General features: G+C 47.7%; 1 protein-coding gene across 2 annotated transcripts in view; it reads right to left on the bottom strand.

Annotated features, from left to right (window-relative positions):
- The window catches only part of GNB1L (G protein subunit beta 1 like), a 58,027-nt gene that overhangs the window by 29,026 nt on the left and 11,757 nt on the right, over positions 1–17,244 (bottom strand). Inside the window, exons 1-3 of one of the 2 annotated variants that reach the window (XM_021690850.1) lie at positions 17,172–17,205; positions 4,291–4,436; positions 3,673–3,798 (exon numbers count right to left, since the gene is read on the bottom strand). In XM_021690850.1, the coding sequence (XP_021546525.1) occupies positions 3,673–3,798; positions 4,291–4,415 (251 nt within the window). In that variant the 5' untranslated portion in view covers positions 4,416–4,436; positions 17,172–17,205. Of the gene's footprint in view, positions 1–3,672; positions 3,799–4,290; positions 4,437–17,171; positions 17,206–17,244 lie in introns of those variants that run through there. The other variant, XM_044920913.1, reaches the window with a different exon arrangement.

The following is a 17,244-nucleotide window of genomic DNA, read 5'->3' on the forward strand; positions in this document are numbered from 1 at the left end:
ACACACACACCCCTCACTCACACACACAAGCTTCACACACACACACTCACACATGCAAACATACATACACAAGTATTTCTGTATACCTTTGTGTATATATTTTCAACACCTCACAAGTTCATGCTGATGCCCCAAGGCTTCTTCCTCTCCTTCCTCCTTCTCAGGTTTGTGACTCTATTCTCTGACTGGGACAAACCTGCCTCCCATTTTCCTCAAGATATTTACTGCCACGCTCCACCAACAAACTTGCTTGCATGAAGCAGCCAATCTCCCAACCTCCCCAGTTACCTCTGAGACCTCGCCCCCATCACCCTGGTTCTCTGGCCGCTGGGCACACTGCTCCAACACCTCTGCCTGGAAGTCACCCCCTACTGTCCACTTCCTCAGCTGCCCACATCCCTGAACTTGGAGGGGAAACGAGAGCAGGGAGGACGGGACCACTGGGTATCCATACAGAAACAAAGAATGCTCCTCCTCACCAACAGTCAATTCCAGATGCAGTGTGGGCTCAAAAGGAACAAGACTGAAGCTCCTGGGAGATCAGGAAGGTCTTGACGACCTGTTGCTGGGACTCCTTCACACGACACAGAAGCACCAGCCAAAAGGGAAAGATGGCAGACCCGACCCCATTTAAATGGCTAACTTCTGCTCATTAACACATCCTTAAGGAGTGAGAACGATAAGCCACTTTGTGGGAGCAGTACCTGGTGATATAAAAATATCAGCCATTTCTAGAATATAAAAAGAACTCCTGGGCGCCTGGGTGGCTCAGTTGGTTAAGTGACTGCCTTCGGCTCGGGTCATGATCCTGGAGTCCCGGGATCGAGTCCCGCATCGGGCTCCCTGCTCGGCGGGGAGCCTGCTTCTCCCTCTGACCCTCCCTCCTCTCATGTGCTCTCTGTCTCTCTCATTCTCTCTGTCTCAAATAAATAAATAAAATCTTTAAAAAAAATAAAAATAAAAATAAAAAGAACTCCTGTAACTCAATAAGAAAAAGGTAGTCAATCCGATAGAGAAATGTGGATTGAAGGGAGACTTTATCCCAGGGGATAACAAACGCAGAAGAGGGCTGGCTCATTAAGTGGTCAGGAAAGTGCAAATGAGGCTGCACCCAGAAGTGCCCAGGCCCCAGAGAGCAGTGCAGGGTGGGGGGGCACTCGCACTGGGGACAGCCTGGCACCCTCTGAGCTGCCCAACGTGTGCACACCCTGTGGCCCAGACGCCCCACCTCTGGGTCCAGGGTCCAACCTGCAGACACGTGTGCACCAGGCACCCGGAGACCCAGACGGGGGTCTTCTTAAGCTTCTCAGCCCCAGGTGGACAACCCAGATCTCCACTGAAGGTAGAATTAGAAATAATTTGGGTATACATACACATCCAGTGGAATACCACACAGAAAAATCCCACACAATGCCCTATGGCTACACACACCATCGTGGACCTCACAAAGTACAGCTGAGTGGAAGAAGTCACGTACAAAGGAAGCTGTTCTGCACGGCCCCCTTTTTTTAAGTAAGAAAAAAAACCAGACCTAACAAGTCTATGCTTTTTGGAGATGCACATTCCGAGTGGTAAGGCAAGAACGAGGTGCAGGGGGCTGCCTCCTGGGGACGAGAACGGAGCAGACGTCAGTGTTCTGCCTCCTGACTTGGAGTGGTTACCCAGGTGCTCACTCTGTGATAATACAACAGTCTGTAAACTTGGTCTGTGCACTTTTCTGCAAGGGGGCTACAGGCCACAATAAAACACAGCACCTGGGTGGCTGTCACTGGACACAGGTGTGCCCTCGGGCATGAGGGTGGCGCCTAAGGCTCAGCCTGACTCCCAGCTTTCTGTCCTCCAGCCTCCCCTTGACATGAAAGCGTACCTTCCTTTCTCAAGGGCCACTTTGCAGAGACCTGGCTTCCAAACACAGCTGGGCGCACGGCCTCTAGTGCAACATAAACGCACCTGGGCATTCCAAGTCCCTGCACGGTCTGCGCCGCAGACCTCCTGACCCACGGGCCCCTGCCTGCAGCAGGGCTACTGCAGTGGCATCCAGCTTGGAAAGGGAAGGCCCAGCAAACATTCACTCACCGATTGCCCTTGCCGCTTGCCTCCCCACACATCAGGCCAGCTCTCTGAGGAGCAGACCGCAGGGCTGGGAGTTCCCTGAGAACAGCCCAGGGCATCTGGGCCCTGGAGGGGCAGAAGGCACCAAAGGGCCCAAGACCTTTTGGCTGAGAACTCAGGAGGAATGTTTACAAAGAGCAGCCCCCAGTGCAAGCGGTTTAGTGGGGTATTTGAATGCAAACTCTATTCTAAACATCAGGGAAAATCCACAACCATATGGAGGGCCTTCCACACCATTTGGGGGAGAAGGGGGCCAGTTTGGGGCTCTGCAAGCACACGTGTCCAGGGCCACCGCCTCCTGGATACCTCTGGTCCTTTGATCACCTGCGAGCCACCTTCAGGGTGGTGGGAGCGGCATGTCTAGCACAAAAGTGCTTTGAAGAAGGGTGGGTCCCTGACAGGCCTCGTCCTTTCGGGATCGGGAACCATGGTGCCTAGATGTCCAGGCTCCGAGTCCACGGCAGGAAGACAGACCTGCCCTGCAGGGCTTTCAGGAAAGTTTCACTTAAACTTGGTAGACAGAAACTCATTCTCCCACCCATCTGCCCCTTCCTGCTGCCTCCTGGCCCACCTCTCGCCTGGCGTCCCCAGCCTGGCACCTCTACAAGGCCATGGTGGCAGTGCCAGACCCCTCTGGGCTCTGCTCACAGCCGCTCACAGCTGGGTCCGCCGTGGCTTTAGCACGTGCAGCATCCTCTGTCACGGGTGCCAGACCCCCACCTTGCTCTCGCCATCTCCTGCTCTCCCTGCACCAGTCAGCCCAAATGCCATGGACCTGGGCACCTGTGTGGCCCAGCCGGTGCCCCGGGGGGTGGCTGCACTCGGGGTCTGGAGCACAAGCCCAATCAGTGGGTGGGCTTCAGGCGCAGGCTCTGCACCACCCTGGTGACCAGTCCTCTCCACCTCGTGGGAAGGGGACCACCCGTCAGAGCAGGTGTTGCAACACCAGAGCCCTGGGGTCCCCAGGAGGGAAGCTGAGGCTCCTTTAAGGAGAAGCCCTGAGCTCAGCCATGGACGCCTAGCTCTTGCCACTGGAGAGCCCTGGCGGGCCAGGGAGGGCTCTACTCAGGCCACAGGTGGCGTGTGGGGCTGCAGACGGAGTTGTTTTGTGTGTTCTTCAGGCTTTTCTCGGTGGGCACCCGCCTGGACAGAGCAGTGGTCATGGAGGCTGCAGTGCCGGGCACCCAGTGTCCCCGGACATGGCCTCCGGACGGGCCAAGGGCAGAGATCACACTGCTCTGCCATGGGGAGGGGCTGCCCCGGCAGCTGGGGGAGACCCTGAGAGCCTCCAGTGGCAAGCTCTTGGCCCCTCTTGGCTCGCTGCCACCAAGACCCACCTGAGGAGGGGCGCCTGGGTGGCTCAGATGGTTAAGTGTCTGCCTTCAGCTCAGGTCATGATCCCAGGGTTCTGGGATCGAGCCCCACATCAGGCTCCTGGCTCAGAGGGGAGCCTGCTTCTCCCTCTCCCTCTGCCTCTCTCCCTGCTCATGCTCTCTCTCCCTCTCTGTATCTCTGTGTCTCAAGTGAATAAATAAAATCTTAAAAAAAAAAAAGACCCACCTGAGGAGCCGGTGCCCCTGGGGCAGTGTCTGCAGCCAGGTCACACACTGGCCCCCATGGCCGTCCAGCGTAGCAACCGCCCTCCGCGTCTGCAGGCTCCAGATGTGCACCAGCCCGCTCAGGGACCTGTTCTGACAAGCGCAAGCACCAGCTCAGGCAGAGGTGTCAGAGAACATTCCCAGCATGCTCTGCAGGGCTGGCCTGGCAACCCCACAGCAGTGGACCGGGCATTTCATTCGGGGGCTTTTAGTTGAGGTGATGGCTGTCCATGTGAACTACGGGTAAAAGTGGCACAGTGCTCCTTTTCCAGGGATGGCGGGCAGAGGGCCCTCAGGAGCCTCTGAGGACACCTCAGGCAGAGGGACAGGGGGCTGCCGCTGACACTGTAAACCGGATGGTGTCTATCAGGGCATGCTCCCTGCCTCCTCCGAGGGGGCCAGGCCCAAGGGACAGCTTGTCGAGTGGGTTCTGAAAAGTCAGTGTGCCCGCCCGAGTGATGGGCAGCCTGAGCCCGTCACTAGGATCCCCAAATGAGCCCCGGGCTCATTGCTAGCCCACCGCCCCCTAAATTCACCCTGGGCTAACCCCTGGGGTTGGGTTGGGGTCGCAGCTACTCACCCTGAGAGGAGGAGTGGGCGCCCCTGTCCTTGGGCTCCTCCGAAGAAATGCAGCGCATGCACCGCCGACTGGGTACCTCGGAGGACAAACTGGGGGTCTGGCGGTGGGAGCAGGGAGGCTGCCATACTGGGTGGGGGTGCAGTCACCTGGGGACCAAGGAAGGGTGTGAGTGACCCACTTGTCGTCCTTCAGGAAGGCAGTCGGAGCCTCCCTGGATGCTACCCACCCCCTTCAGCCTGTCTTCCATCCTGCCTATTGGCCTCTACACCGAAATGGCATCACCGTGGCCCCAACCTGCACCATCTCTGGGTAGGCACAGTGGCGCCCACACCCTTCTGAGGTCACTCTCACCTTCAGCACCCTGCGTAGAGCCCGCCCCTGGCCTCCAGGGCTTGCTGTCCACCCACCCACCATCTATACCCTCTGACTCCCTGAATCCCACTGGCCGCAGCAGCAGGTGGAGTGACTCCTCCTCACTCGGTTTGCCTTCTCCTCGCCTGGGCTGTCCACACACCCTGGGGTGTCTGTCCTGCCTCTGGGCCTGTCTGAGTACTGCAAATTCAGCCTCCTTCCTCCCTCCTGATGCCCATCTCCTATCCTCCCTGCAGGGGAGCAATGACATGCCAGGACATGCTGTCCACTCTGGCCCTGTAGCAAGCTCGGGGAACAGGGCCCACACTGGCCTGCTCCCCCCAGACCACAGGCCTGGCCACTGGCATCAGGCACAAAGCAGCTGCTCAGCAAGTGCATACTGAAGGTATGAACCAATGGACAGACAAGAGGTGTGCGGGGTCCCTGGGGGCTGGAAGAGCGAGCAGGACCCAAAGATGAAGAGGAGGCTCTCTCTCACTCTCACATGTGCTGCAAACACCACCTGCTGGGTCCTGAGGGCCTGTACCTCCACCCTTAGAGAAGGCAACACCACACTTACTGTTGGAGAAACAGGAGGCAGGGGATGGTCTGGTGAGCTACCCCAGGCCCCTCAGACTCAGGCCTGAAGTCTGCACGCTGCCACCAAGAGGCAGAGTGGCCGGTGCACTAGTGTGTGGGCAAGGGGCAGGGACTGAGTTACCTTGCCACTCCCCAGGAGGACTGATATCACAGATGAGTGACCCTTCCTCAAATCACTGGTCCTGTGGGGCCCACCCACCTGAAAGGTGAAGCCTCCCAGTGTCCCCACTGAGCCCACCCCAGCAACGGGACAGGGATGGTTGCCAGACCAGAAGTGACCTGCTCCAATGACCACGGGGGCACATCTGTCAGCCTGCAGGTCCCAGGCCAGGCTGAGGGTACAGAGGGAAAGGCCAGGAGCAGACTGCTGGGGAGCTGCAGCAACTTCATCAGGAGGCCTCTCCTGCTGGGCTCTGAGGCCCTTCCCCACCTGCCCCTCTCCAGCCTGGACACAGAGCAGGGAGGAGGCTGCCCGGCCACTGAGGGAGCCACAGCCACCAGAGGAACTGGGCAGGGCAAAGAACAGGAGCAGAGAAGATAGCATTCCTCCAGGAGGGAGCCTTGGCCGATGCCAGAGGTTGGAGGGGGTTCCAGGCCAAGCACGGAGGCCCACGCAGAAGGGGTGCTGAGGCCGAGACAGGCAAATATGCAGGCGCAGAGGCAGGAGAGGCGTGGGTTTCTCCAGCAGGAGACCAGTCCAGGCACCGCTTCAGCCACACTCTCAACCGGGAAGCCCTGTACCTCCCCTCGTTGAAACCATCCCAGACCCTTTCCTTCTCTCTCTCTTCAGAAGAGAGCCCGGAGTAGCTTCACTAGAGTGAAAGGTTCAAAGCACCTGAGAAATGCCACTGTCAAGGCAGCTGGGGCCTTGTAAGCCAGGGGGCTCTGAGTCACCTAGATAGCAGGGCGGGGGGTGAGAGGGAACAGGGACAGGCAGTGACCCGAGACTCTGGAGACCACCGGAGTCAGGGAAACGCTGCAGAGACCCAGCAGAAAGCCACTGCCAGCACCAGGCTAGCTGAGGCCTGGCCCACGTGAGGGCTGGAAGTGGGGTTGGGGCTGAGATCCTAACGACCCAAAGCAGACACTGCAGGGCTAGGGCCAGGAAGGGGCAGATGCTCACATTTACTGGTGAGAGACCATAGGCAGCCGCTCTACTGCTTGATCCCGCCTCTGTCGAGGGGTTTCAAAGAGAAGGAAGGGGTCCCTGGGAATGGAGCTTACAAATGGCCAAGTCCCTGTTTGTTTCTTTCTTTTTTTAGGGTTTTTACTGTAAAAGCCTCTCTCACCTTTCGCTAAAAACCAACTGACTCTTCCCAGACACAAGGACGGCCTCCTGTGCACAGAGACCTGACTCCATACTGCTCCATGACCCATGGCCCCTGCTCTGGCCTGGGACAGGTGAGCGGCCAGGAGACACTGCTCAGCTGGAGCTGTGAACCCTGCAAGGCTGCCCTCCGGCAGGCAGGCTTGGGACAAAATTCAGAGGAGCAGCTATAGGGCCCTCCGAAGCTACTGGCTGTCTGTGCTAGCAGAACAGCTGGTCAGCTCCAGGGCCCCAGATCTGGAAAAACCCAAGAATGCAGAACCCCGCTAAAGCACCTCAACCCATCAGAAAAGCCCCAGTCTCCAGGGCTGGGGAGCGGGGGGCATCCCACCCCCACGGTCTGGGCCTCGGAGCCCTACAGACCACTTCCGCACAGCCTCCCACGGTGCGGTGCTGACGCACGCACACGCTGCGTTCATGCACACGCATGCGCACACGGACAGAGGGCACACACATGCATACACACGCACGCACATGCATGCACACACACACACACGCACAGGCAGCATGGGGGCCTTGGGCAGCGCCAGCCGAAGCACAGCCCACACTTGGCACTTGCCTGCGGCCTGATGGGAGTTTCCAGAACCTCACTAACACAAGGCTCGGTCTGAGGTGATGAAATCAAGTTCTCCTCTATTGTTTCCCCAGAACCGCAGGGAACAAACCCGTCACGTTGTTACAACAACCAAAATGTTCAGGCCAAAATGATGCACCGGCAATTAAGGGCTCCATCATTTCAAGCAATTAAAATAAACGCTTTATTTGAAAACTAATTAATTCTAGCTACATATTTTTCCCATGACAATATCGTATGATTACTTGATTTATGACATCTAATTATTCTTTATTAATCTAATTGAGAATAATTGCGTTATCCTATCTCCCCTGGCAGCGGGCCGCCCGGAGCGGAGGCCGCAGCCCCTTGTGCAACACCAGTGCACGGTACCAGCCGCCCGCCGCTGCCTCGTTTCCCTATTCTGTCACTCGTCTTTTCCTCCCAGAGGGCAAAGGAACATGAAACTCAATCCACCGAGCACAACTTCGGATTCTGCCTGCTCTTCGAGATGTCAAAGAGAGACACATTCTTTTCAAAATTAAAAAGAAAGACAATCTGACAAAATTTGCGCAACCCTGACAGCCTTTCCAACTGATGCTGTGAACCCCGAAAGCCCCTCAGGCCCTCGGCCCCTGGATGGAGGACGACAGTGCCCCCCTGCGTCCTGCCTCAGAAGCAGCAGCCTGGCAGGCCTCAGGGTCATCCCCACAGAGAGGGGCCTGGAGCCCTCCTCCTGGCATGAGGAGCAGCGGGCAAGCAGGGTTCCCTGTGGGAAGGCACATGGGTGGCTGGGACCAGGCTACACCTGGCTCTCACCCTCCCACCAAGCCACACACACCTGAGGCAGGCAGAGCAGCCATGGGCCGCAAGGGTGCCCCTCATGGGGAAGGCAGGCAAACCACCAAAGACTGGCAAACGCAGAGGAGGCAGGGCCAAGGGAGAAGCTGGTACCCAGAGACCACAGCCTGACCCATGAGTCAGCCCTGAGCACCCACCGTGCACTCAGTCACAGAACCCTTTCCTTTTACCGCAACAGGACCACTGGTTCTTAAAGAAGCTTGGAATCAACCAGGAGCACTGAGAAGTGAGCCAAAGCGGGGAAGCCACAACCAGAGTCAGCCAAGCACTCTTCCTGCCAGCTCCAGCCCACCGGGTCCTGCCCCACTGACTGCCTATGTCTGGGAGTGCAAGGACAGGCTGCACGGGATGCTGCGAGTACCTCCAGGGCTGGGGAGCAGGGCCCCATGAGGTACTGGCCCCGCCCTCCCCGCCCTCCATAAGTGAGCCCCACAAGAGCACAGAATGGTTTCCAGCAGCCCCATAAGGCACCTAAGAATTCCATAACCAGCACAGACTAGGGAGGCACCACTTTGTAGCAGGATAGATGCCCACAAAACAACTAAAATAAAGACCGAAAATCTTCAGTACATCACTAAGCTGTCAAAAAAAAAAAAAGTCTAGAACCTTCAGAGGCCAAACACTAAGTGGAAGTCAAATGTAGTGAGGTCTATGGAGCCCCCAGTTGGCACCTGCCCTAAGGCATCTGCTACATTAGTGACCTAGAATTCTGGTTCTTAAGCAAGGCCTCTGAGTCTATGAAAGACAAAGTTTAGGGCCCTCCCAAAGTGGACAATCTCATAGGAGCATCTCCATAAAGATGAGACCCCACAGGACTAAATGCTCAGTGTTAGACTGAACCAGAAGTACACCTACACCCAGAGGTGCCCGCATGATGCCAGCCTTCGGGCTTTAGTCCTAATTTACACCACCTTAGGAGGTCTCCAAAACTTCAGTCTGTGAATGTCTCTCATAGGAGCCCATGTTCAACGCAGGCCTGAATGAATTCACCGATAAAGCCCTATGAAATGCAAGTAGTCAAAACTCTTAGAAACAAAAAAGGAAACATGGCACCATGAATGAGAGCCATGAGAAACAACAAAAGGCAGAACTAGACCCCTAGAGTGCAAAGCATTCAGGCGTATAAAATAAAGATGTTTAATGCTTTTAAAGAAATAAAAAGAGGGAACTAAAATCACAATTGGAGAGCAAGAGATCATAAAAATCACCACTCAGATTTGAAAAAGGACCCAACCGGGTGAAAGGCTGTTGGGAAACAGGAGATTTGCACTGTGCCAAGGTATTACACTACAGATTATTGACTGATCACAGAAGGAGAATGTTCCTTAATGATGGAGACATCTGGCTGTCACCACCTTCACCATGAGATTGAAGATGGCACCGCCAATAGTAAACAAACTGGCATCACTTATCTCCTGAGGTGATGCCAGAAAACACGGCACCATCCTTGTACATCTGTGCCAACAACTTGCTGAAAACAATCAGACACATCCAGATTACAGGATACTGGACAAGGCAACTAGCTCAGACTTATCAAAAAGTCAAGATCAAGAGAAAAAACAAGAGCAAAAAGCAGGGTGAGGGTTCTAAATTGAGAGACTAAAGAGGCATTGTGACCAGATCTAACACATGAACCTTGATTGGATCAAAAAGTGGGGGGGACAACTGGGGAATTTCTGAATATGGACTGTAGATAATATGGAATTATTGTGGGGCACCTGGGTGGCTCAGTCAGTTGAGCATCCGACTCTTGATTTCAGCTCAGGTCGGGATCCCGGCATCAGTGCAGAGTAGGCTTGGGATTCTCTCTCCCCCTCTCCCTCTGCCCCTCCGCCTGCTCATGCTCACTCTCTCTCTAAATACATATTTTTTAAAATATGAAATTATTGGGCGCCTGGGTGGCTCAGTTGGTTAAGCGACTGCCTTCGGCTCAGGTCATGATCCTGGAGTCCTGGGATCGAGTCCCGCATCAGGCTCCCTGCTCGGCAGGGAGCCTGCTTCTCCCTCTGACCCTCCTCCCTCTCATGCTCTCTGTCTCTCATTCTCTCTGTCTCAAATAAATAAATAAAATCTTTGAAAAAAAAAAGATTCTTTAAAAAAAAAAAAAATAAAAAAATAAAATATGAAATTATTGTTAATTTTATTGGGCAGGATAATGGTATTTTGCCTAGAAAAATGCCCTTATTCACAGGCTACAGTGTTTTAGGGGTGAAATGTCATGATGTCTGTACAGTTTTCAAATGTTTCAGAAAAAGAAATTTCAATCTCTATCTACATATAGAGAGGTAAAGCAAATGTGGCAAAATGCTAACAACTGAAGAACATAAGTGAAGAATATGTAAGTATTTACTATGCTATACTTGCAACTTTTCTGTAAGCTTGAAATTATAAAAGCATTCTAGAGGAGGGGGAGGAAGACAAACCCACCCTGGACTCATATCCAGAATAAACAACATACAGATCAATACAATAAGAAAGCAAACACCAAAAAGGAAAATAAACAAAAGATTTGAACAGATATATCACAAGAAACATAAATGACGAATACACATATGAAAAGGTATTTAACCTAATTAATAATCTTGGAAATGGCTGTCAAAACCACAATGTGATATAATTACACTCCTAGCAAATTAGCAAAAGATTAAACAATCTGTCAAATGTTGACTACAATGCAGGACAACTTGAACCCTTTACCATGCTAGAGGGAGCATAAATTGAAAAAATCACTTTGGAACACAATCTGGGACTAGTTCACACACCTTATGATGCAGCAACCCCTTTATTAGATAAATACCTTACAGAAATTCTCATATATGTACAAGAAGAAATTTGTACAAGAATGTTATAGCAATATTATGCATGCTAATAAAAACTAGAAACAACCCAAATGACCATCAACTGTAGAAAAGAATAAAACATTCATATAATAGGATATTCCACAAAACTGAAAATGTATAAACTCCAGTCTCACATGGATGAAACTCAAAATCATAATTCTCATTAAGAGACATTAAGGATGTAAAAAATGAGGCTGTAGACGGGAGAAAATATTCATGACACATATATCTGATGAAAGACCATACACAGAATACTTAAAATATAAAGTTAATATGAAAAGGGGGGGGGGCGCGCCTGGGTGGTGCAGTCAGTTATGTGTCTGATTGGTTTGGGCTCGGGGTCCTGAGATTGAGCCCCATGTCGGGCTCTGTGCTCAGCGCAGAGTCTACTTGGGACTTCTTTCCCTCTCCCTCAGTGCGCCCCCCCCCCCACTCACGCTCTCTCTCTCTAAAATAAATAAATAAATCTTTTTAAAAAAAAACGTTGAAGTGATTCCAAAAGGCTAAAACTAGAAATGGACAAAGGTATTTCAGACAAATAGAAACAATAAAAGAGCAGTGAAATACAGATGTCAACAAAGTTGAATTCTAGCCAAAAAGTATTAGAATTGACAAACCCACACACTTTGCAATACTGAAAGCTGCAATTCACAATGAATATATGATTGTTTTGAATACCTATGTCTTAAATGACAGAAACACCACCTTTATAAAACAGAAACTACAGGAAATTCAAGGAATCACGGAAAAAACTCACCAATAATTGGAGAACATGATAGACTACTGCTCTCAGTACAAGTCAAGTGGATAATAATAGTAAGGAAATAGAAGACTCCATGGGGTAAATATTATGGATCCACATGGAACTTTACACTCTGATAACAGAGATGACACCTTCTTCTCAAGTGCATGGGAACATGTGTAAAAATTATATACTGGGTCACAAAGAAAACATCAGTAAGTTCCATAAGGAAATATTATAAACATATACAATGACCACAGTGCAGTTAAATCAGAAATTAACAAAATAAAAACGAAAATGTCCTCCCAACTAAAAATTTAAAACCATTTATTAAACAACAAATTTTAGGTGAAAGGGGAAGTACTTAATCCACAAATTTTATTTTATTATTATGTTTTTCATCCACAAATTTTAAAAACGACAATGAAAACACTACAAGCCAGAATTCATGAGATATATTTAAAGCTTTGACCAGATGGAAAGTAGAGACCAGTATCACTTATGAATATCATATAAAAAATAGTAAATAAAATATTAAGCAAACAAAATACAACATCAAATTAAAGAAATAATACATGATGACCAAGTGGAATTTATCCTTGGAATGCAAGGGTAGTTGTTTTTTTTTTTTCTTAAGATTTTATTTATTTATTTGAGAGAGAGAGCATGTTTGTGTGAGAGAGAGAGATGTGAGTGAGAGAGAGCAAGAGGGGTGGGCAGAGGGAGATGGAGAAGCAGGCTCCCTACTGAGCAGGGAGCCCAACACAGGACCCTCATGACCTGAGCCGAAGGCAGACATTTAACCAACTGAGCCACCTAGGTGCCCATAAGGTTAGTTTAATTAGGAAATCCATTAATGTCATACACCATATTAATAAATCTACGGAGAAAAGTCATATAATTTATCTCTATAGATGCCAAAAAAAAAAAAAAAACTTTTGACAACATTCAATACCCATTTTTTTTTTTTTTTAGAGGGGAGGGGAGGGGTAGAGGGAGACAGAAAAGAGAGATTCTTAAGCAGGCTCCATGCCCAGCATGGGGCCCAACACGGGGCTCAATCTTACAACCCTGAGTTCATGACCTGAGCTAAAATCAAGAGTTGGATGCTTAACCGACTGAGCCACCCAGTTGCCCCTCAATACCCTTTTTTTTAAGATTTTATTTATTTATTTGACAGAGAGAGCGAGAGAGCATTAGCCAGGGGAGCGGCAGAGGGAGTGGGAGAAGCAGGCTCCCGACTGAACAGGGAGCCCAACCCAGGGTTGAATCCCAGGACCCTGGGCTCATGACCTGAGCTGAAGGCAGATGCTTAACTGGCTGAGTCACCCAGGTGCCCCTCTCAATACCCACTTTTTATTAAAACACTTAACCAGGGCACCTAGGTTTTTATTAAAACACTTAACCTGGCTCCCTGCTCAGTGGGGAATCTGCTTCTCCCTCTCCCTCTGCCCCTCCCCCTCACTCGTGCTGTCTCTCTATCACTCTCTCAAAATAAATAAATAAAATCTTGAAACAAAACCAAACAAAACAAACCCCAACTAACCAAAGAGAAACTGATGGGTTTCTTAAAATTATTAAAATACTCACACACACACACACACACACGCACCCCTCCTTCTAAGGTCAACACATTACTTTATGAAGAAATATCAGAGGTATTTCCTCTAAGATCAGAATACCCAATATCTATACTACTATTCAAAACTGTACTGGAGGTCTAAGCCAATGCAATTAAATAAGAAAAATCAATTGAAGGCATATGACTTGGAAAAGAAAACATTAAATTATTTTCCAGATGACATGATGATATACATGAGAGCCTTAGATAATCAATAATAAAACAAATTCAAGCATTAAAAAAAAATTCAGTAATGTAGGAGGGTGGGGGACTAACAAAGAGAACTTAATAGCTTCCATATGCACAAACAATAACCTGTTAGAGAAAACTCCATTCACAATACCAATTAGAAGATAAAATACCTAAGACATTTTTAAACTTTTGCATGTCAAAAGAGATAAAATTCTAATAACTTTAGAATATACAGAAATCTTCAAAATTAAGGAAAGTCTAAAGACCAAACAGAAAATGGGCAAAAGACATGAATTCACAGTCACAAAAAATGAAAATGGCCCTTAAACGTATAAAAAGATGCTTAACGTGACTCATGGAGAAATGTAATTTAAAACTACATTGACAGGCTTCTGGATCTGGCCAGGATGAAATAAGTTCACTATAGCCTCTCTCTCTCTCTGGCTGACTGCAACTAAAAACTCTAGACAAAATATAAAAACCAATTACCTAAAAACTCTGAAAAGTGAACAATAACAAGCAGATTTTGGAGGCAAGCAAAACCTTGGAGAAGTGACCTGTATGGGAATGAGTTTCCCATTTTTATTAGTATATCTTGGGGCATTGCCTTGGGGTAGGCCCAGCTTGCATAGCTGCAAGGCAGCAGTGGCTAAAACTTAGACTAGTTTCTGCACAACTTTACAGAGAAAAAGTCTAAAGAATGTGAGAGGAAATTCCTGATGGGTTTTTTTTTTCTCTTCTCTCTGAGCACTGCCCCAAGAATGGGCCCTAGACACAGAACTGTGTGGGAGAAGTGACTCTGAGAGAAACCTCTGTCTTTTTGGCCAGAGGAACCAAGAAAAGGGGATCCTGCTGGATGGAGTGTGTGGAGTTGGTGGGGAGAATTGCAGAGAGGAAAGAGCTAAAGAAAAAGGTTTCTTAATTCTGTGAATGAACCCATAAAGGTCCCACGCTCACTACTGAGTTTTATAAGCCTGGGATAGACCCAAAGGAGCCTCTCAAAAGTGTTGAAAACTGAAAAGAGATTAAAACCATAGCCCACAAAGGGCAAGACAGAACTTGTGTGGCAATTCTAACTGGGCTGACTGCCTGCTAATACAAAATTCAACATTCTCCAGAGGACCCCATGTAACACTCAACTAGGATATGTCTGGGAAATAATACAAAATTATTCAACATACCAAGAACCAGAAAATGAGAGCAGTTCTCAAGGGAAAAGTCAACCTATAGATGCCCACCTTGAGACTATTCAGATGTTGGGGATATCAGATAAGGATTCTTTTTTTTTTTTTTAAAGATTTTATTTATTTGACAGAGAGAGATACAGCAAGAGAGGGAACACAAGCAGGGGGAGTGGGAGAGGGAGAAGCAGGCTTCCCGCTGAGTGGGGAGCCCGATGCGGGGCTCGATCCCAGGACCCTGGGATCATGACCCGAGCCGAAGGCAGACACTTAACGACTGAGCCACCCAGGCGCCCTTCAGATAAGGATTCTAAAGCAACTTTTATAATTATGCTCCATGAGGCAAAGGTAAACATACTTGAAATGAACAGAAGGAAAGTTCTCAGCAGAGAAACATAAGTTAATTTTTTTAAAAAGGAAATTTCAAAACTGAGTAATACAATATCCAAAACAAAAAAAAATTCAATAATGGAATGGGAGATGATAAAGGAAAGAGCCAATGAACATGAAGATTGGTCAACAGAAATTATCTAATATAAAATCAGAAAGAAAAAAATTAAAATAAATGATTAGAACATCAGGGACTTGTGGAATAACAGTAAAAGGTCTGAGGTCGTAGTAACTGGAGTCTGAGAAGAAGAGAAAGAAATGGAGCAGGAAAATTACTTGAATAAATAGCTGCCTGAAATTTCACAAATTTGGGAAGAGACAAAAATTTATAGATTTAAGGACTCAATGAACCATAAGCAGGATAAAACCATATTTAAACACATCATAATTAGGAGTGCTTGGGTGGCTCAGTCATTAAGCGTCTACCTTCGGCTCAGGTCATGATCCCAGAGTCCTGGGATCGAGCCCCGTGTTGGGCTCTCTGCTCAGCAGAAAGCCTGCTTCTCCCTCTCCCACTCCCCCTGCTTGTGTTCCCTCTCTCGCTGTGTCTCTCTCTGTCAAATAAATGAATAAAATCTTTAAAAACAAACAAACACATCATAATTAAACTGCTGAAAAATAATAAAGAAAAAAATCTGGACAGTGATGACACATACATAGGGAAATAATAATCTGAATTAGTGTGGATTTCTCATCAGAAACTATGGAAGCCAGCAGACAGTGGAACATCTTTAAAGTATTGAAAGAAAAAAACTCTATATCCAGTAAATTCTCTTTTGGGAATGAAGGCAAAAATAGACATTCTCAGGTGAAGGAAAACTAAGAGACTTTCTTGCCAGCAGATGTGGCCTAAAGGAAATACTAAAGTAGGTTCTACAGCTCAAAAATAATGATACTCAGAAGGGAATGTGGAACTTCAAGAAGGCAGAGGAAGAGAAATAGTAAATATCCAGGTAAATATAAAAGACAATGTTCACCTCTTAAGTGAACATGTATATTGTTAAAACGGTAACACTGTCTGGTAGGGTTTTCAATAAAACAGCAATCACATGAAGGCAGGAGGGTAAGGGGACCTATATGATTGTAAGGCTTCTATATTTTACTTGAAATGAAAAATAATATTAACCCTAAGAAAACTGTGAAAGGTTGAGAACGTACACTGCAATCTCTAGAGGAACCATTAAAAACATATAATACAAAGAGATATAGCTGAAAAGCCAATAGAAAAATTTAAACATAGCATTTGAAAATATTTAAATAAATCAAAAGAAGACAGGAAAGAGGAGAGAGAGGAACCAAAAAAATCAGAGGAAAAAGAGAAAACAACAAACTGGTAGACCAAAATAGAATCATATCAATGATTACAATAAATGTAAATGCTCTCAACATGTTAATTATCAGATCTAACAATTATAACCTATTTTTTTTTAAAAAAGGCCCAAATGTAAGTTATCTGGCAGAAACCCACTTTAAATATAAAAACACAGATTAAAAGTAAAAAGATGAAAAAGAATTACTATACATACAATAAAAGAAAGTTGGCTGGAAAGGATATGTTAATGTCACAGAAAGTAGACCTCAGAGAAAGGAATATTACCAGGGATAAGAAAGATACAAAATAAAAAAATGTATCAATTCATCAAAAAGACATGAGTCCTAAATATATATTCAGCTAACAACAGAACTTCAAAAGTCATGAAGGAAAAACTGACGGAACTGAAAGCAGAAATAAACAAATACATAATTATAGCTAAGACTTAAACTCCTCCTTAGTAATTAGTTGAATAAGTGGCCAAAAAGTCATACAGAATCCTAATACTATCTACCTACTTGACTTCGTTGACATTAAGCGAATATGCTACCCAACAGAAAAGAACACATTCTTCTCAAATGCACATGGAATATTCATCAAGATAGACCATATCCTGGGTCATAAAACAAAACCTTAAAAAATGAAGAAGAAACAAAAGCATACAAAATATGTTCACTAACGTTATGGAATTAACCTGGAAATCAATAATGGAAAGGTAACTGGAAAGTCTCCAAATATTTGGAAAATGAACAATATACTTTGAAATACTCAATTGGTCAAAGAGGTAAGTAATCCCAAGAGAAATCAGAAAATATTTTGCACTTAATAAAAATGAAAAACAAAATAATCAAAATTTGTAGGATGCAGCTAAAGGGAGGCATGGAGGAAAACACACAGCATTAAATGCCTACATTCAGGGTACCCGGCTGGCTCAGTCAGTAGGGCGTAAGACTCTTGGATCTCAGGGTCATGAGTTCAAGCCCC

The sequence above is a fragment of the Neomonachus schauinslandi genome, chromosome 14 (assembly GCF_002201575.2).
Source record: "Neomonachus schauinslandi chromosome 14, ASM220157v2, whole genome shotgun sequence".
NCBI classification, from domain to species: domain Eukaryota; kingdom Metazoa; phylum Chordata; class Mammalia; order Carnivora; family Phocidae; genus Neomonachus; species Neomonachus schauinslandi.